This window comes from Atta colombica, unplaced genomic scaffold (genome assembly GCF_001594045.1).
Source record: "Atta colombica isolate Treedump-2 unplaced genomic scaffold, Acol1.0 scaffold189, whole genome shotgun sequence".
In the NCBI taxonomy this organism is placed as follows: domain Eukaryota; kingdom Metazoa; phylum Arthropoda; class Insecta; order Hymenoptera; family Formicidae; genus Atta; species Atta colombica.
This window is the reverse complement of record NW_017259281.1, coordinates 2,305,797-2,326,594: the sequence shown is the minus strand read 5'-3', so window position 1 is coordinate 2,326,594 and position 20,798 is coordinate 2,305,797. Positions and strand designations below refer to the sequence as shown.

Below are 20,798 nucleotides of genomic sequence, written 5' to 3'. Positions count from 1 at the left end.
TATATATATATATATATTTAATTTTTTATGACATGCACAAAAATAATAGTAATAACTTTTCTTAAGTTTGCTTTTAACGCAAAATTTACGTTGTAAGTTATATATCCGATTGTATAGCGTGTTTCTATTGCAAGCCTATCTAACCTTTCCTTTGTCTAATATAATTTTTATAGCATAGGGGATAGATAATAAAAGTCACGGTTACTTTAAAGTTGTTAACAGTTTCTAAAAAAGATGGTGTGAAAGCAATATCATATTCTTGGATTTTGCTGCAATCACTAATTTAAAATAATTATAATCGTAAAATGTACAAAAATAATATGATGTAACTTCTTTGTAACAAAATATTCTGTATTTTACTATAACCATGTATTTTATTAATGACAGTTAAATCTATTTACGTAATTCTTTATTACTTTTTTCACGCACACGCTTTTCAAGATTTATGTCAAAAGTAACATTTACTGCCACAATTATTATTTACTCTTATAAAATAGAATGGAAGAAAAGAAATAATTTTGCACCACATTAAACAATAATTTTAGAACATAATCATTTAAAATCTAAAAAAATAGTTGATTGAATAATGAAAAGTGAATATTCCAAGTATAAAATTTCTTAAATATAAATGTGTTTTTAAAAGCTTTTCTTCATAATGCAAACTTACACCCAAAAAATATGTTATTTTATATAATGATTTTCGATTAATGGTTTATTCGCGAATAGGTTTTATCAGCTCGCAAAAATTTAAACCTCCTCTTTTACGAAATCTGCGACAATTAGCAATATTTTCGGTGTTATATTTCAAAGCGCCTCAAGCGTTGCTGAATCTCAAGCGATTTAAACCCGTAAAGAATCTCAATTGGAGTGAGTCACGCAAAGAAAACTCGATCAGTCTTCTTTCGTTATTGGGGTCGACGTAACGGTACCCCCTATGTAGAAGATGCGAATGCATCAGGGCTCGGCGCCCTCTTCCTGTGCCCTCTCATCATCGTCATCCACCTTCTGCTTCTCCTCTTCCCACGTTCCTCGCTCTTCTGCCCACCTGCCGATCTCTTCGTCTCCTACTTCCGCGCACTATGTCACACTGCTGTCCACCGTGCACATTTGTTCCTGCGATACGCGAATCACAGCTTTCGTCACGACACTCTGGCCGAAGGGATGATTAAATCGGGGGTGAGAATAAAGAGAAGAAGGACGTAAGGGATGAAAGGGGAAAAGGGTGAGACGGAAAGATAAAAAAATGATATATTGTTCCGCAATTCGTAGATCACGACAAAGTCCGCATAGCGTGCGTTTTTCAGCGATGAGCTTTCATCGGCAAGACTTTCTATGATAGAACGAAGTTCACGTACGTATAAATCTTTCGTCTTGGCCGCGGCGCCGACGGATGCCGGGCTACTGCAGTCGGTGGAGCTTTCGGGCGAGCTTATTTTCTAGCGATACCAGCGCCAACGACGGTACCTCGTAGCATCGACCGTCACTACTGTCATCGACGACGACGAGGCCGACGACGAGGCCGACGACGGCGCGAAGCATCGCCGTCGTCCGGGACTACCCCTGATCACCTTGCGTTCCCTCTTCTTCGAAAGCGCCCCTCGTGCTTTCTCCCACGATTACTCCCGCGGTACAATTTATTGCTGCTGCTGTCTTGTCAGTCACGCTTTTTAATTTATATCGTAATTCTCTCATACATCTTCTCGAATACATGATATCAAAGCTTTCTTTCCCCATTATCCTAGCCCTCCCCTTCCCCATTGTCCCTGCCATCCCCTTTTTCCCTAATGAAATTTCATTTTTTTTTCTTTCGAAACTTTTTATAACCTTTAATCACATAGAGGAAAAGACAGAAATGTTAAAATTGATGATCTGAAATATTATAAAGAGATTTAGAGCTTTTTTTTTCTAGAGAAGTATACAAATTTTTCTAATGTGTAATGTACTGTATAATTTAGATTTATTAAAAATAGCATGGCATTTAACAGAATGAAATTTAAAAAATTATATGTCCGTTTTTAAAGATTAAATCTTTCAATGAGAAAGACAAAATTGCAAAGAAAAAATTGCATTTTATCAATGCATTTTTGTTATTGTGTATAATTTTCTATCTAATACAAAAATATATTTACACAATTAAAGATAAAAGTACTAATTTTTGTAAAAATGCACAATTTCATATTTCCATTATATAAATTGTGTAATTTTTACACATATTATTTATGTAATTTCATATACTTTTTTTTACAATGTATGATGTTAAAATGGTATTTGAATGATTTTTGTTTCTAATATTATTGTTTTCATCTATACTTTTTACCTTATTTCTTATTATTTATTCAATGCAATACAGCAATACCCTCGAGAGACTGTTTTACCATCGATCCAAGGGATTGGTCGAGAAATAAGAGTAATGCGTTGTAATTAAGTCGGAGCTGAATTATGGATCTCGTCTTGTATGTAAAAAGAAATAACAGGGATTTTTATTACCCTTATTCCAGCGTTGCGACCATTGTGTATTTTAATCTCGGATTCTTAGGTCCATATTTATAGCTGTCATTTGAAATCTCGTCTTAAGGGAATACCAAGTGGAATGCTTAAAATGGAGACATTTTGAGATGCGAATGGTTCGATATAGTGACCTTTCGATTAGAGAATAACTGCGACTACTCGGAATAAGAAGCTTATTCGATTATTCATTTAAGATTTAACTTGACATTCAGATATTGATTAAAGCAGACTTATGTGCTTTTTCTTTAAATCGATATCAAGATTTATTTATGAACTGATATTCTTACTGGGAAATAGATTTATATTTAAAAAATTTATATTAGAAAAAAGTCTTAGAGTTGAAGAAAATAAAGCAATATCTTATTTATATATCTTATTTATATGTCAGATAGTCAGATACACTTTTCTTTTATTTCACGAAGTGCTGATATCCTTTCCATTAAGAAGGAAAACCAATAAGTGCTTCGGTCTAGTTTGGAACAGTGACAAAGTCAACAAAACGAAGTTAAGCTCTTTGCTAAGGTTTGCTTCAGTTACAAGATGCAGAAATTTTAAGAGATTTGATGCTTTCGATCTATTATTGATGATTTCAGTGACACAAACTTATTTTAAGTACCTGTTTATTAATAAATAATATATCTTCAATAAATAATATATCATCTCTTAGGTGCTATTTTTCCAGATAGTTCGGAGAGTTATTATTATCGTAAATGACGTCGAACGTCAAACGAATGACTTCAGATGATCGGTCGAACAAGTCTCAATATTAATTTCCATCTGACGACGAAGAAAGCATCAGTTACCAAGTAATGTAACTTCCGCATCAGTCGTATCGCTAAAATTGTGTAAATGCTTTTAAGAAAGATGTCAATTGATTTGCAGCGGCTTCCATTAAGACGGTGAATGCAGTTTATTGTATGTTCTTTGATATTTCGCGTCGTAAGTGTCGCAATGGCTATGAAATATAGAGTACGATTTGCATTTTGTGATTATCAAATTCACTCATGTTTAAATTTAATTAGAGAAATTGAGAACATTTACACAATTTTGCTTTCAATTCGTAAAGAAAAGCGAAATGTCAGCACAAAGAAAAGAAGATGTGATAGCTTGAAGATCCTATAGAAAAATTGTCAAAAATCAATATCTATTTATTTTCAATTAAGTTTGTTAATTGTTCGAAAATATTAATTATATAATATTAATAAGGTATTACTTCTTGATATTAAAATATGGAATCATTAACAATTCTAATTATGTCTATAAATTTTAAATGCTTGAATAGATTCAGAGACTATTTTATAAATCTTTTGCATTTATTGTTTAATACTTTTTTTCTTAGACAAACATCGAGAACATCGTCGACTATATTAAGATATATAATTGGAAAACGACAACAAAATGAAAATAGAAATCATAAATAAATTAATTAAAAAGAGAACGTTACATTTCCACGAATGCGTAATAACGTGAAAATGTAGAATTTTAATTGTTTTTAATAAAGTACGCAGCATTTTTTCTCTTTGTTCATGTGATGTTTTCTATGAATAAAAATGTGAATTATCGTGTAAAAATAGTAGAACCGCCATTGTACTATCCTCTTTATCGGCATGGCATGAGGTGCCATACTGGCATAGTGAGGCAGATTGACCTTAATGATGTAGCCGGGGATAGTTCCAGTCTGATTCGTCCCTCTCGTTGGCGGTCCTGTGGAAAATTTGGCTGACAGCCAGTAAACTGAAATGCAGGGCAACTCCCTCGATTGCTTGTTTTTGTGTCATATCGAAAATGTAAATGATGCTGCCAAGTCTTTACTAATTGTCAGATTTGTACGAATCGATACTATTTAAATTTTTTATTTTGGCAGAAACAAATTAAAGTAACCTTATACCAATAAGTGTGACTTCAATATATTGGAGTCGACATTGAATAGATAAAGTCATGATCATAGAAGTGATTATAAAATTTCTGAATAAGTTAATAAATTTGTAATATAATAAACAAATTTAGATTAAAAAATAGATTCCGTTAGATTAAAAATTGTATACGTGTATACTATTGTACATTTATAATTTGGTTTTTTAAACTAATGAGTGCGGAGTAACAAGTATAATCATAATGTTTTATTATAAAATTTGATTTGTTTAGAGAGAAATCACGCTGGACTAATATCCGGATAACCAGAAATTACACGATAAACCCATTTCGCAACAACAATAAATCTCATAAATCTTGTTTTAAAAGATTTTAATATCAATATATATTACACAAATATCCACATTTTATCAAACCTAATAAATCTTATTAAGATAGCAAACTGACATAATTTGTCATATTAATACTAAAAATTGACGACAAATACCGTTACATTGCTATTTGGATATGACACTCCTATAGAATAAATATTATCACAAACCGAAAGAATAAAAAGAAATTTTTCAACTTAATAATGAACAAACGAAAATGTTCGTCCGAGCATTCATGTACGAGCATATATCTTAGCGTATATTTTTTCATAGAACAGAGTTCGAAATACGGAAGAGCCAAAGGAATGGATTATTGGAGATATCGGATGCCGCATTTCTATTTATGGTTATGAATGCGCGCACGAGTGGGTGCAAATATATCTCTCGGATGAGTCGATGATGTATCTATGCGATATAATCTTATATCCATTCCAATTCCGATAAATTAACGATGCGCCTGAAATTAACTGCACGTGTTTGATCCATGTATCAATTGCCGTCATTTCAATCTGGAATAGTGACATTCAAGAGAATTTTGAGGCAATTGAAGAAAACAGCTGATGAATCTGAGATTGGGACAGTTCCCAGAATTCCTGCGTGCGTATATATGTGTGTATGTGTGTGTAATCAGTTCCTGCAAACCCCCTAATTCGATTAGCGAGTCAGCGATGTAAGTCAAGCGCTAAGAAATAGAATCGATCGATCTTCTAACTCTTTATGTCCCAAGCCGCTCTTCATGACGTCAAAGGGAAGAGGATCGTCATATCTTTCGCGAAGATTCGCCGTCGATCGAAATGACTAGAAATGATGTTGAGAGAATACAGGAAAGTACGCGAGTGGGCCGACCGAGGGAGTTCAGCATGGATTGATTCGATACAAATTTTACTAGGATATTAGATGATCTTCTGATTTTCATTCAAGATAAATCCTATTTTACTGCCGTGATGAGACGCGTAGGTAGTTCACTGGCATAGAAGCATAGATGTGCGTGCCCGTTGCGGTTCGGTCGCTGTAACAAAACGATAGTGTTGGTAGCAACCCGATGTATTGATTTTGTGGTACAATACGGTAACTGCGAGATGGAGCTGTTGCAGCTCCAGTACGACTGTCGTACCGCCATATTTGTTTCCCCTCGGCAGATCAGACGAGACTGCGGAAAGCGGATTTTCTGCGGTTTACACCGGAACGGCAATTCATCCCACCATTGCGTAAGTACAGATTGAAGATCCGGACGCAACCCCGCATTGTTCCGCGCACGTCCTCTAATTGTTTTCACCCCGCGAAGAGCGCGGATTCTGAGCGCGTAACATCCCCTCGGCGAGCAGGTGGCGAACGACAAAACCCGCGTAAACAACGCGTGACAAGTGCTTGACAGGTGATTATTTCACAGTGAAATTACTCCCGCAACTTCCTGTAAGGTGCGTCCAAGCTTCGCACGTACTTGCACGTGTCTTTTGCCGTTTGATCAGCTATCGCGTATCGCGTGAATCCGTGACGCTATTACCGGCTGATCAATGAGGGAAGCAAAAAAGCAATGTTTCGTTTTACATCTTCAATAATTTTGGAGGATTGTTAATGGTGATCTGAATCACTGTGGAATTTTATGAGTCATTATAATCTTATCATAATAATTTCGATGAGGGTAGTTCGAAATACATGGAATTTCAGTGACATATCTTTAGTGATTCGCACTATCAAACAAGAAATGACGCAACGCGCGTGGGAAGAAGCTATTATTAAGTTTTCCCATAAATGTTTCTCTAAATGTGTCTTTCTGCACAAGTAAAATAGTATCAGTATCATTGCAATTTTATTGCAATTGTGAAGTAGACTGCTCCATTTAATCTATTTGCGTAATTGTGTCTGTACTACAGCAAACGGAATTTTTTCTGTTTCATTAAAAATTTGAAATTTTCTTTTTTTTTATACACAAATTGAAATTGTAAATTAAAAATGTATGGAATTAAATAGAGAATGGTCAGGTTTAGCGCATTGTCAGTCATAGCGCGATCGATCTTTCATTCTTGGTTACAACACGTGTCAATCACGCGTTCGTTTAAACGTTTGATCAAACAAAAAATCAAATATGTACTTTTTTCTCAATATATCTACAATATTTTTTAAACAATTAATGTATCTACAATTGTTATATTTATTTAAAAGAAGGAAGAAAACTTAAACAAATATGAGATCATTTTTCGATATTATCTTCAATATGAAATAATTTTATCGTAACGCGCGCGCGCGTTTATTATTTACATTATTGTCTTACTACTTTATTTTATTGCGTGACAAAATATGTGCGATGTGAATCATATATATCATGTTGCTGCATTATCTATGAGTATTATAGATCGGTATCTACAGTCTTTATAACTAGATGTAAAACATGTTTTGTAACATCGGTATAGATGGAATATTATCGAGTGATAAAAGTTACGTTTATACTGGTCCACCGATAGATTGAGAATACATACGGAAATATATCCGCGTTGCGAAAGTTCTTTGCGCTGAATAATTTAAATTCAGGTGATCGATTCTCAGGTGAGCTGCAGAAACGCGACAAATTCTATTTCAGTCGACCTCATTTAATATTCGATCGAGTCGCACAATTATATCGCATAATATTGTCAATATTGATGCGTATTTTCTCTAATGTTACACATCTGGAATTATTTATTTATCAATTTGTAAATTCCTATAAAAAAGAAAGTTAATAACAGAGAACTGCTATTTTATGAATGCAGTCTAACATTCTTTTATTTAAATACTTTCTTATTATTAGCTTTAATCTCTGAAAAATTTCAGCTGCCTCTGTTCTTCTTTATCAAGACATATATTTTCCATTTAATTATAATACAAGAATCATTTTGTAGATTCCATCTTTATTCCTTGCTTTATGAAAAATATAAAAATATATAAGGAAATTATCATAAAAATTGCTCGTATTTTCCCGTGCCAATCAATATAAAAAATTGATGTTGACACGATTCAAGTTGCGTGATTCTGTGTGATACGAGAGACCAAAGCGTGTGTATTATACATTAGTAGAAAACCGTATAAAACGGAGGCGCCACACCGTCTAAGCCTGGCGCTCGATAAAATACGAACACTGTAAGCTTCATTTTTGTTATACTCTTTTATTCGCGTTTTGTCAGCGTTTTCTCTCTTCTCTCATTCTCGCCTTTTTCCATGGTTAAACTGCCACATGTTGCGAAGGTCGTTAACAAAACTGTGTCACAGTATCGGAACAGATCCATTTTATGTGATGAAAAGAAAAAAGAATTGAGATTCTTACAATTAGAAGATTTTGTATAAAAATTCCGCTGAACACAAATTAACAATAACATAACATCATTTTTCTATTCAACAATGTAACTGTTATGTACATGTATATATTATATTTACAATATTGTTGATTAGAAAATTATAATATTGATATAATGTTATTATTTGTGTTTATCGGGATAGCATTTAAGAATTAATATCGTTGAGAAATTAAACGAATCTTACTTATGAAATTTTTGTAAAGTGAATTTTGTAGATTCAGAAAGGGAATTACAAATTGTACATTTACGTTTACGGGAGATAAAATATTTTACGTGCTCTTGGAGAAACATGCTTCGATATATTAGAAGAGACACATAAAACTTTACGACTGACATACCAGTTATCTTTTAAAATGGTCGCTGGAATTTGTTTTCAGCATTAATCTACAAGACGTAAAACATCAATATAAATAATGATCATGTATTAATTTCTGTTTTTGTTTTTTTAATCGGAAAAGAGAACATAAAGAAAAGAGAACACAAAATTAAACCGCGCTAAATATTGTCATTGTCAATCATTTTAATAAAAACAAATGATTGTTGACCTAGTTTCATCGTTATACCTAGACCTCTTAAGAATTCCTTGCATAGGCCTATCACCCGCAATCAGTAGCGTAGTAAAGGGAGAGACGAAGAGGGTGATCCGCCTTGGACACCGTCTTTGCACGAACGCGAATTCATTAATACACATACATATTTCCTCGTTTTACAAGCAGAAATAAAAGACTTATTTGTAACGGAATACAAAAGATCATAAATTACAGAAAGATGTTAAAGTTGAAAGAAAAATTGTTTTTTTTTAAATTTTAAAAACCAATTTTGGGTTATTTTAATGGAACTTTTTGTATGTTTCAAAATAATCTGAAATTCATAATCTGAAATGGTTTCCACAATTAAAAAAAAATGAAATTTTTCTTTAACTTAGATACTTTATATCTTTAAAATTAAGTCAGTTCGGACATATGACCACGTGAAGACGTTTTTGTCTGTTTTGAAATTTATATGAAGAATAACTTATTAAAATTTTTTAGAGTACTTAGTATTTATTCCGTATAATGCATTTTTAACATTCGTTGCTTAATCTATGGGATTAGACGATTTTTTCATCTAATGCTGTCATAATTTTCGACAAAAAAAACTGTTTTCTCTTCTTATTATTAATGTGGTCTTTTATTTTCTGCGCGATTTAATTGTCTCATTAAAAAAATTGACTTATTTAAAATTTTGAGTTTATTTAAAATTTAGAGTTTGCTGTCTATTTTTTATATATCAGTATTGCAAGTATGTTATATGTGAAAGAAAAGGGATAAAATGCAAAGATACTGCTTAACAAATTGAAAAAGCTATCTGTTAATTAGTCTATCAGTGATTGTACGTTAATAGTGTAGTAAAGAAGACATGAGGTTATGATGGAAAGTATGGGCGTTGTTTTTTCTTACTACGCCATTGTCTGCAATGCATATACATGTAATCCACATTAGATGAATGCAGTTGGAAATTATTCCGCTTCGTACTTGGGACACTTTGCTTTAACCTACTTTATTCTCAGCAGCGATTTTATTATGATTCCTCATAGCATGCTTGACTATTTTTAAAGTTTTTTTTAGAAAACCTTTACTTAACTCGCATCATTACCAGTTCATCAGATTTTAATTATATAACATTAAATAAAAGTTTTCAAACGATGTAATTAAATTTAACTTAAGAACTCTTATACAAATCGTATAAATCTTGAATCTTTTAAAAAATAGGAAAATATAAAAAAATGTCCTACTAGAAAAATTCTGACGTTCTCCAACTCGTATTGTCGTTTGGCGACTCGCGAAAAATTTCAAAAAATCGCGACCGAATTGAGCTGATCTGAATTGATCGAAACCCGCCATCTCTGGAGATCACTCTGCATCATCCTCCCTTAGAAGTCTTCGTAGTACATGACGTCAATTGCAGTAACGCGGACGGTATCGTTGCAGTCCGGCGATGCGCAGTCGCGCGGCACCGCGATCAATGTGCGTCTTCGCGCGAGGGTGCCGTCGGCGCATATTACACGAGGACCGGACAGAACATGCGCGCGGGTAGACTCGTCCTGCGGTAAAAAGGAAAGAGACTTTTACGCGCGTGGAAACCTTTGACGTGGAATGCCGATGATGCAAATGCGCTTATATTTCTGTGTGGGGCGGGATTCGACGAATTCGCGATTTTGCGAAAAGTAACGTAAAGATCGAGATAAAGGCTGAATCATCAACGCTGCGTCGTGTTTGTGATGTGATACGGAATGTTGCGACGAACGATCCTCGCGACATGTCACGAGATATAAAAAGCTGTGCAACAACATTAACCGCTTAATTTTTGGTGATTGAAACGCTTGAAAGTCTGTTTAATAAAACTGTCTTTGTTAAAATAATTATCTTTGTTAAAATATTTTCCCATTCAGCAACGAGTGTTGTGGGACTTATCGATAAAAGTGCAATTTTGACTTATATAATAGCCAGTAACAATAATGATATGTACAATTTGAAGGTTTTCATTATATCTTATTAAGATGTTGGAGAATTCAAGAGTGATCTTTTTTCTTTACAAATGCTGATAAGATTGTTGAAGAAAAATACGAACAACCTTCGATTGATTTATGGTCTTTAAATAGTTATTAAATCATCATTGAGTCTTCTCCAATCTATTCAAGTAAACATAAATAATGTGTTTATTTAGCAAAATATCAATTACACTTTCGTCCATATAAGATGAACAAGTGCACGTAGACAATCGATTGGTGAGCGATCAATCCAATCGGAGCAGAAGAAGCAGAAGAAGAATGCCGAAACCAGTTCCGGTGGAAAACCTGGTGATACCACCGCAGGATGGCCGCATCTGCGGCACCATCTGCATCTGTCAGATGACGATGGTGCTGTCCTCGGTCGCGTTGGTGTATCTGACGGTCGCAATCTACATGCCCAGTGGACGGGCGTTCCAATCGGGCATCAGCGAAGTACCCGTGATGTGCACAACAATTCGAGCGGTGAACGCTGACAATTGCGAATGGGGTAGTTGTGGCGAATGGTGTTTGTCCAAGACCTCCGGGCCCTGCGTGCAGATTCATGTGAATCTCCGCAGGAACGGATCCACGATTCTGTTAGCGAACTGTACGAACACGACGAATAAGACTTGCTATGGTATCGATCAGGAGAACGCAAAGAAGTCAAAGTGCATCGCGGATGAGTGTCGCAATCTGACCGGGACATTCAACTGCTCCTCGGGCACCTGCATCAATATCACCGATGCCTTCGAGTGCATGTTCCACGACACGGATCCACCCCTTAAGTGTTCAGGTCGCCGTGGCAAAATCACTTGTATAGACATAGACGGCCTATTCAATTGTAATCGCGGCACCTGCGAGCGTATACGCACTCCCTACAATTGCGATCGCAGATGCGTCGATATCCCAACCAGGAATAAGAATATGATCCTTCTTAGTGGGGACAAAGTGTACTTGAGCCAGTGCGAACGAGCTATAGACGTGGCAACTAATCGCGAGATATGGCACGAAGATCGTGGCGACGTCATGATGGCCTCCTGCTACGGGATTTTTAATTCCACATTGGGGGTGGAAGCGGTGGACTGCATCAATGGTTCCGTGCTGGAGAAAGATCTGCTAAGCGATTTGACGAACTTCACTTACTTGTCCTACTTAAATATATTTGCCACGAAACCCCTGGACAACGATAAGTCAGTCGCACCGCCGGAGCAGAGCCTGATCATCGCCAACGAGAGTAAATTGTTGATCAACCTCGAGGGATGCGTGAACACGCTTCGAGATGAGTGCAAAGAATTCCTTCACGAATACGGGAAGGACGGGTCCGATCATAACGCGCGTGCTAGATTCCCGTGTTACTACGCTGAGGATAACACGGGCGTTGTCGTGTCACGATTCGATCTACACACAACCTATAGAGAGTTTTTGATCGCGTTATTGCTGCCGAGTATTTTGTTTGTCGTCAGCTGTCTAACTCTGATCTTCTGTCAGAGAACAGTCGTCGTCGGGGACGACGCTAAAATGAGGTTCAAGGGCACGCCCGGCACGCTGGTCTCGATAGAGAGAAGCGCGTCGGGCAACTTAGGGGATGCTGGCGGAGGAGACTCCGTCATGGCGCTCTGAGATCCGTCACGTAAGACTTGTTTTCGGCAGAAAATAGTTGCGTTCTAAGGCATGGTGTTATAATTAGTTGTAAATCGCCCTAAATCAGTTCTTTCACATTACAAAAGGTGTTTCATTCGATTTCTCTTGTCTTGTAGTTTACAATATTTATTTATAATTAATTTTATGTAACTTTCATCCGCGATTGACAATACAATTGTCTAAAATTATACCTTCTTCTCTCTTCTCTTCTTTTTTCTCTCATTCGATAGAAATTAATCATTTTGCGCGATCGTTGTAATAATAATAATTTTTATAATTATTTAATAACTATTATAACTTTTATAATAATTCTTGTCATTGTGCAAATTTCTTAGTTTATAAATCTAAACCATTTAAATGGCATGGCATGAAGATACTGTAATTTTAATAAAATCAGACCTAAAGTAATATATGTGAATTGAATTATTTTTCCAACGCTCATTATTCACTAAAATATTTTGTTATTATCTTTTCATCGAGGAAAGATAATACGAGCTTTGGATATGTGTAGAGTATATCAGTATAAGAAATACATTTTTTTGAATACGAATGTTAAAAGGATTAAAATAGCATTTAACATTCAAGATATTTAATTTTATATGTATGTATCATCTATCATCTATCATAATAAAAATATATATTTTTGAGTTTCAATTAATTTTCATTTGTAATAAGTTAACAATCTTTAAAGAGAAACATCATTTGTATTCAATGTATATTATTGTGATATAACAAAATTTAATTCTTTAGCGGCGGCACTGTTTTATCATTTAAAAAATTTTTTTTGATTTTTCTCAAAAATCTTGTAAGTGAAAAGCGTATTGATATTTTGATTTATTGATTTATCGATGTACAACTTTTTTGGCAATAAGAAATAAGCATTATATTTTCAATGTTCAATGCACACACTTTTTTTGCATCTTCAATTCTTAAGTGCAATTAAACAATATAGATGCCGAATTTTTCGATACATTCATACATACATTCATTTTCTAGACGTAAATCTATGATCGTCAATGTTATAGATATGCTACACTCCGTTAAAGGATTGATCTTTTTAGGAACATACTGTCACATTGAAGATGTATTTGTTTCAATGTTTGTGTTGTTATAGAGATACAGCGTAATATTATTTCTTTATTTTGCAATCCGCAGATTAAAAACTCGGTCAACGTTATTACGATTAATTGAAAATACCAAATAAAAAGCAATTGTTTTATTTGGTTATTTTAGAAGAATATTTAAATAACTTTAAACAAATATATCATTCAATTAAATGTATTAGAATAAATATGATTGTTATTTATTTTGAACTATTCTACGAAGTCCAAAGCTTAAATTCGAAAAGAGAAATCCGCGAGCTGTTTACTGATAGATAATCACTTTTATTAATGTTGCAATATAGATTTTAATGTTGTGTTAACAGGCATTCCCCTCCTGGAGGAGAGTCCGGCTCGTCAGTCGATATTCTCCCTGCGCGGGCATTACTGAAGTGTGGGGAGGGGGGGAACGCGTGATAAAAAAATTCTCATCTTGCAATTTAATAAAATAAAAAACGCAACACGTATACATTCCTGCAAAAGTATCAAGAAAACGAAGCGAAAAAGAGTGGTCAGATCATAACAAAGAGATCAGGAAGAATTTATCTACTCGCACTGCCTGCACTAAATATTTGAAAGACCGCGCACGCATGCTTATGTGACACGAGCAGATGTTGTCATGATACCGAACGTATAATTCCGGACGATTCTCTCATTCAGAAAAGAACGATTCAAGACAGAAGATTTACTCAATTTTGGCGTTTTTCACACGTGACATTTGTAGTTTTTAAGAGGTTCCCCTTTTCTGATTGATTTGTCGCGACCAATAATTAAAGTTTAACAGTCAAGAGGCGCGCCTTGCTGATGAATGATCGACACGAGACGAGCTCTCGATAACCTTGCTTATCTTAACTACAACTCATCATAAACACCAGAAGTGCGAACGACAATGTGAGCAATCTAGCAATATCGACGAAAGTCGGCCTACTCAAGCTCGAAGATCTTTACCTCAAGAAGCTTCATATTCCAAAATTTTTTATATAAGTTCTATTTACATCTAAAAAGTTGAATAATTGTTATTTACTTCGTCATATCATATCTTGTCCAATTTTACAAGTTTCTAGATTAATTCTTAAATAAAACAAATTATATTTTCATTAAGATTGCTTAATCAGTCTGCGTCATAGATGTAATATTTTATTCCTCATTCGAGGAAAATTATTTCCTCTCCCGCTGCAGCCATCGGACAAGAAGGAGTCACAGTGTGAATCGAGGTGTCGTAAGGACTACAAGCACGTCTTTTCGGACGTGCTCTGAATCGGCCACGCAAATCGTGGTTATACGCATCTTTCGAGAAATTTTTAAGTAAATTACGAGTAGGGTCTTCGTGACCCACAAAAAGTCGCAATCATTGATTCCGACGAATCGACGGTGATAATGGGCGTCCAGGTGGAGGAGTCCAAGATCGGCGCCATGATCGATAAGGCCAAGTTTTATACTTCGGTCTGCCTAGGCACTACAGCAATCCTTGCGGTTTTCGCCTTTCTGTTTCTGATCCCGTTCGTCGTCGAGCCGGCGATAACCACCATTCTGGCGGATTTCTCGCCGCATGCTGTCGCTTGCGTCACGACGGAGCACGTGTACGCGGAGGGGTTGAAGAACTGTTCGTGGGCGAGCTGCAGAGAAGGTGAATCTTCGATCCCTTTTGTATTCGCGTTTAATAAATGTTTGAATGTAATCGATCATATAATTATTATTGTCTAGGTTGTACGAGCGCTGCGCTTCGTTGTCATCAAATCAAAGTCAATTACACCAGACTCCCATACGAGGAATTTACGGCGAAGCCATTGGGTTCAGTATCATGGGACGTTACCGATACCAAGTTCTTTGTGAACACAGAAGGATGCGGTTACCCACCCACAGTCAACTGTACTATTTTCGCCAAGAAATACGCCTATGAAAATATGGGAAAGATATTTCCCTGTTATTACAGTAGAACACATCCAGAGACAGTTGTCGCAAGGTATGATCAGTGAGATGATGTATGTATGAATTCAATTCTTAATGCAAAACATAGTGCGCTGTTTCTCGCATAAAAAGAGGCCCATTCACGATTAATCAAGTTGCTTGAAAAGTTATGCAACATATAATGACTGCGTTCCATAAAGCGCACTTTAAACTCTTTGAAGTGAAATCTCATTCTAAAGAATAAAAATTGAACCAGTTTTGGAAAAGAGTGACTCCATTTTCAATTTTTAAAAGTGAGATTTCACTCTTCAAAATGAGGTTCACTCTAAAAATTTTAGAGAACTTAATGTACATGGTATATTATTTTATCTTTGTTTAATATTTAAGGAACGATAAGGATAATATGATATCATGCGCTTTATGAAATGTAATCATTTATTAATATATTTACAATTTTACAAAAATTAATCTCTTTTTAACACTTTCATTTGTGCCATTATTCATGAAGTAAATAGGTCAAAAATATCAGGCAGATTTTTATAATAATAATTTTACATAATAGTAAATCGTCAATCAGCCTCATTCATAATCAATCACGTTGTACAACAAGCAATGTTGCTCAACATGATTGATCGTGAGCTCCTTTACAAACATACAATCACGAAATTAATTATTAATACACTATTATATCGATTTCTTCAAACTGCTACTTGGATATTAAAAATTGTTATGCACTTGTTATAGTACTGATAGTTACACAATTAATCGTCTAAATATAAATATAAACTAAATATAAACAGTGCCGTAATGCCACAATTTTTAATCAGGATAAAAATTTGAAGAAATCATTGATATAATGGCGCATTATCAGAATAATTTTATGACCGAGTTTTTTTTTTTAAAATCACACATCGGTTTGCACAATCGTCTATTTCTCATTAGCAAAGAGCATAGCCTTACTATTTCATGTTTGCAGATATTCGTGGGATGAAAATCTGAGGCATTTGGTGTTGGCCTTGATCGTGCCCATAGTACTGTTCGCTACGACGCTCGGTGTGCTATGCTACTGGTATTGTCCGCCGATCAACAAGACTTGCGGCGGATCGAGTCGCAATTTAATGGACAAGTATGCTAGAAAGGAAGAGTAAGTGTATGTATGCAGTGCCCGGTACGGGCTAGCAGAAAAAATTTTATTCTACGGAATTACTTTGAAATCACCATATGATTGCTACGATAATCAATGGCAATTGAGTATTGCGTAAATGAAAGATCAAACGTTGATGAATTCTTTTAATTTTTTTTAAATTATATTACACATATTTTTCTTTCATTTTTAGCTTTTAGATATTATATGATTTGTAGAATTTTAATTGTCAAAGTAATTCCTCCATTCATCTTGCAATTTTCATATTACTTATTCTCCTTTTTATGTCTGTAATTTATTGACCTTTTTATTTTAACAGCATCTTGGCAGAGGACGAATTCGAGGAAGACGAAGAGGAATACTGACTGCTACCAAGGGCTCACCCCCCGGCACGGGAGTGATCCCAGAAAGTATCTCCGAATGGCTCCAGCGTACTTTACTTTTTAAATTTAAGCGATCGAGCAATATCATTTAGGAAAAATTTGCAAAAAGCGGGGAAACGGATCTCGTTGTTATCGAGTTTACTCAGAAAAAGTCTTAGAGTAATGCTTAAACGCTACATCCGATTTTTTTATCCTCTTAATCTGACTCGTGCAATAAATGAAACATATTCCTAGGTTTATATGCCATAAAAATATTTCTCTTTTTCTCTCTTCTTCTCGATATTTCAATCTGAGCTGAGATTAGTTAGCACTTATTCGAAAGAAATATAATAATGTCAAATTTATTTGACGGATCAACGATTGGAAGAATTGTTTGCGCGAAGCATTTATTTGTATTTTAAATTTACGACGTAGAGTGAGTCATGAATATGAGAACTCGGATTTTTCAATTATCTATCAGTATTCCATGCGAGTTTCGAGAAGATATGGTTCGAAACATGCGGCAATGTCAGAAAATAATATTATGCATTAACGAAATCGCATTAATAATATAAATTAATTTAATTAATAATACATTGGATGCTGTACATTGACATCCACTAAATTGTTCATTAGTATAGTTGTGCATTTTAAAATCTTGTAGAAATTAATTACGAAAATAATTTCAAATGAAGTAGTTACGAAATGATGACGATAAATTTCCGTGTGTTTCGAGCTCAATCGTGATAAAGGCGCGCCTTCCTACTTACGTGATAAAAGTTTAAGCAGTACATAATAGTTTTTAAATGGCACAGATTAGGTTTTGCAGCAGCATCGGGTTTAGACTAAGCTATGTAGCCATGAATTTACGATTGAAGTCACATAAGCTGTCCTTGTGACTAAGTCGCTAGTCAAGTATCGAAATGAAAGCAGTACGAACCCATTGTTCGATACTAAGCGCAATATGTATCTTCATTCTTCATCGAGCAGAAGAAATAAATTCCAACGCGGATTCTTATCAAGCTAATCGCGTTACTCGCTACACTAAATTACGATTTTCTAAAACTGTTAATGTTTTAATCATTTTTCATGTCTGATCCTATTGTGATTATTTTTTTAAATGTAGATCGTCGAGGCTGCTTTTATATATTTTTATTTAGTTTAATTTCTCTCTAATACAGCACTATATAAGAGAAGAAAAGATTGTTATCTTTTAATGATAAAATAAGAGCAAAATAATATAATTATAAAATAATTAATTTTAAAATTTTAATTAAAAATAATTTTAAAATTAATTAAAATAGGATTAAATATTTTTAAAGAAATTTTATCGGAAAAGCGATCCATGAGTATTATTATTGCAGATATTGAAAAGAGTACAAAGGTGATATATTGAGTGGAAAATGTGAAAGTTTTTTATGAAAAAAAATAAGTGAAGCAAGTGACGCGGTTTGCTTTCAAAATCCGCTTCCGCACCAAGTAACTTAGGTTAAGATTAGGCTGTAAGTTAAGCCTGTGAATATTACCGATCATAATTCTATTCGAAATCGATATAAGAGTTGTTACGAATTTTGTACGCGGACGCAAGTCACGTCATGGATTCTATAGACAAAGAGAAAATATATTATATAAATATACGAATATATTAAAACGCATAAAACGCACGTGAACGCTGGTACGCATTGTGCGCATAGTTTATAGGCATAGATATAATGATATACTTTTAAGTTGAATTTTTTGCAGGGATATGCGAACTATATTCCGTAAGCTACGAAACGACATAGTTTACTATTGAATGCTCGCTCAATCATAGTATTTGGTCAAACATAATTGCTAAGTTTTGCAAATAAATTAATATAGATAATAATTTATTAGTTAACTTTAATCGAGGATACCACTAAAATAAAACAGAAAAAGTATAAAACGATTTTTAAAAATATATTAAATAATTTGAATATTTGGAACAGATTAAAATGAACGAAGACATATGCTGTATGTAATTGCAACATATTAATTAGTTTATATTTCTCATTTTGTCAGTCGATGATTGAGTTACTTTCATTGTAGTTACTTGAAAAGGAAATGTATAAAATATTTTCGAATATGTATTAAATATAATTTAAATATTCGAAATGAATTATGGTAAACGAAAAAATTAGAAAAGCTATTTTAATATTAATTAATATAATTATTTATATTACTTAAAATAATTTTTATTCATTGATGATTGAGCTTTGCGTTTTTTAATTACTTGAAGAAATTAGTATCATACTTGACAAAACTAGTTAAAATAACGTTTGTTTCGAAGCATATGGAAACCATATCGTAACCCTCTACATCTAGTATGGTTGTGAATCCTTACTCGGCCTTACTTTAGGTGTCCAAAATGGAAGAACTCTCATGAGATAGCAACTTCTCATGGACCCTATGTTTCGGCACTCATTCCCCACTTGAAGCTTGCTAGTATAGTTTCCATTACGATCGATCGCTCGATCATCTCCGAATGTCCGTCGAATTTATCTCGTGATTAACTACACGATTTCGTCCGACTCGATTCTCTCTCGCTGCTATTTTTACCAGATAAATTAAATGAATTTTAAATAACAATGCTAAATTTTAGTTACAGTAATTTACAGTAATACGATATTTAAGAATAATCAAAATTAGAAATCGGATAAGTAATTTGAAACACCATTAGAGCATCGAATTATAAATGGAGAAATTCTTAATTTCTCTTGCATTCTTTATCGCGAGAACATTTGCTCAAGGTGCGCTCGTTCGATGAAACCACGGCGCAAATTGAAATTTGCGTACGCTTTCTTAAGCAAAAATCGCATCTAGTTCGCCATTAAGCCATCGCGAAATTTTCATCTTCGGTTAGAATTAAAACTCTTATGTGATATTAAAAGCTTTCAAGCGTAACACCAAGAAAGCTCTACGCGGACAATCTAGGAGCGGTGTAATTCGCATACAATATAGGCACAATTTTCGCATCACGTATCGGTTCTAGTGCCAATTAAATTCTCTAGCTCGACTAGCCGGTCGTAATCGTCGTAGGCAGCATACTTAGAGCATCGATCGCGAGAGAAGATATTTATATATATTAGAGATTAGGGATCTCAAGGCGATGACTTTTGTTAAGTTATAGGAAATGTGATTTTCAATACGACAGAGAACGTCATCATCACGGTCAGTTAGATGTTTCGAATAATACAATATATTTTCGATTAAATAAATTTTAATGCGCAACATTTGTTTTGTGATTGTGCGCTGATAACTTTTGGATTTTCAACACTATCAGTCTGAAACGCTACTACTCCCCCCTAAATTCCACCTAAATTAAATTAGAAAAACGTAAAGAATTTATAATAAATCTGATTTTGTATTGTAAATGAACTTAAAATCTTTAGAATTTACTTAATCTTCCAATAGTCATAATTTATTCGATTATCATAGATGATTTTCTAATCTAATTTTATTTTACATAAAAATTATAAGAATTAAATATTGATAATAATGTTTAGTACAATATGAAATATAAATTTAGCACAATATGAAAGAAAAAATTATAAAAGTATTTCATAAAAAACAATATATTTAATCTCCTTGGATAGGTAATTAGAAAGTGCATTACTCAAGAAAAAATGCAAAATACAAATATTCACTTGAGATTCCTCTTTAGATAGGTGAACAAATTTTAATATAAATTCAAATAATTTATACGCAAGGGTGATGTAAATAACTTTAAGCAATTTTAACTGACAATGAGTAACCTAATGATACACGAATAAACGATGTAATGCGAATTCTATTTCCACACGATTTAGCTATTATGCTCGATCGAAAAATCGGCAGTGCTGTTTGTCTTTAACAAACGAACATTATTCGATAGTTATCTTCACATGTTGTATGTCCTCGTAATGTTACTTGGCTATTTAATAATATTCGCACTTACTATAGCCGGATATTTATCATGCTATATGATTTCTTTTTCTCTTTTTCTCGCCTCTTTACATATATATATATATATATA

The 20,798-nt window shown here is 34.1% G+C and overlaps 3 protein-coding genes across 4 annotated transcripts in view; 2 read left to right on the top strand and 1 right to left on the bottom strand.

The window, feature by feature from the left end:
• LOC108686758 (UPF0769 protein C21orf59 homolog) overlaps nucleotides 1-20,798 on the bottom strand; it is a 61,944-nt gene that overhangs the window by 15,614 nt on the left and 25,532 nt on the right. Inside the window, exon 1 of one of the 2 annotated variants that reach the window (XM_018192209.1) lies at nucleotides 930-1,387. The exons of the other annotated variant lie outside the window; for it this stretch is intronic. The gene's annotated coding sequence lies outside the window, so the exon portion shown is untranslated. Of the gene's footprint in view, nucleotides 1-929; nucleotides 1,388-20,798 lie in introns of those variants that run through there. 2 annotated transcript variants of the gene reach the window in all.
• LOC108686756 lies at nucleotides 10,727-14,221 on the top strand. Its single transcript, XM_018192206.1, is given in 4 exon segments — nucleotides 10,727-12,200; nucleotides 12,203-12,240; nucleotides 13,678-13,696; nucleotides 13,699-14,221. Coding segments are annotated over 4 exon segments (1,473 nt in total). The 5' UTR covers nucleotides 10,727-10,889; the 3' UTR covers nucleotides 13,804-14,221.
• LOC108686760 (protein tipE) lies at nucleotides 14,568-16,893 on the top strand. Its single transcript, XM_018192212.1, has 4 exons — nucleotides 14,568-14,978; nucleotides 15,056-15,314; nucleotides 16,236-16,403; nucleotides 16,723-16,893. Exons 1-4 carry the CDS (start codon nucleotides 14,729-14,731, stop codon nucleotides 16,766-16,768), a joined length of 723 nt encoding a protein of 240 aa, XP_018047701.1. The 5' UTR covers nucleotides 14,568-14,728; the 3' UTR covers nucleotides 16,769-16,893.

Bases quoted from the DNA above. Each gene is read 5' to 3' on its own strand.
- LOC108686760 (XM_018192212.1), top strand. From the start codon at position 14,729: ATGGGCGTCCAGGTGGAGGAGTCCAAGATCGGCGCCATGATCGATAAG. The intron at 15,315-16,235 runs GTATGATCAGTG...TCATGTTTGCAG, and splicing joins CCAGAGACAGTTGTCGCAAG to ATATTCGTGGGATGAAAATC. The intron at 16,404-16,722 runs GTAAGTGTATGT...TTATTTTAACAG, and splicing joins AAGTATGCTAGAAAGGAAGA to CATCTTGGCAGAGGACGAAT.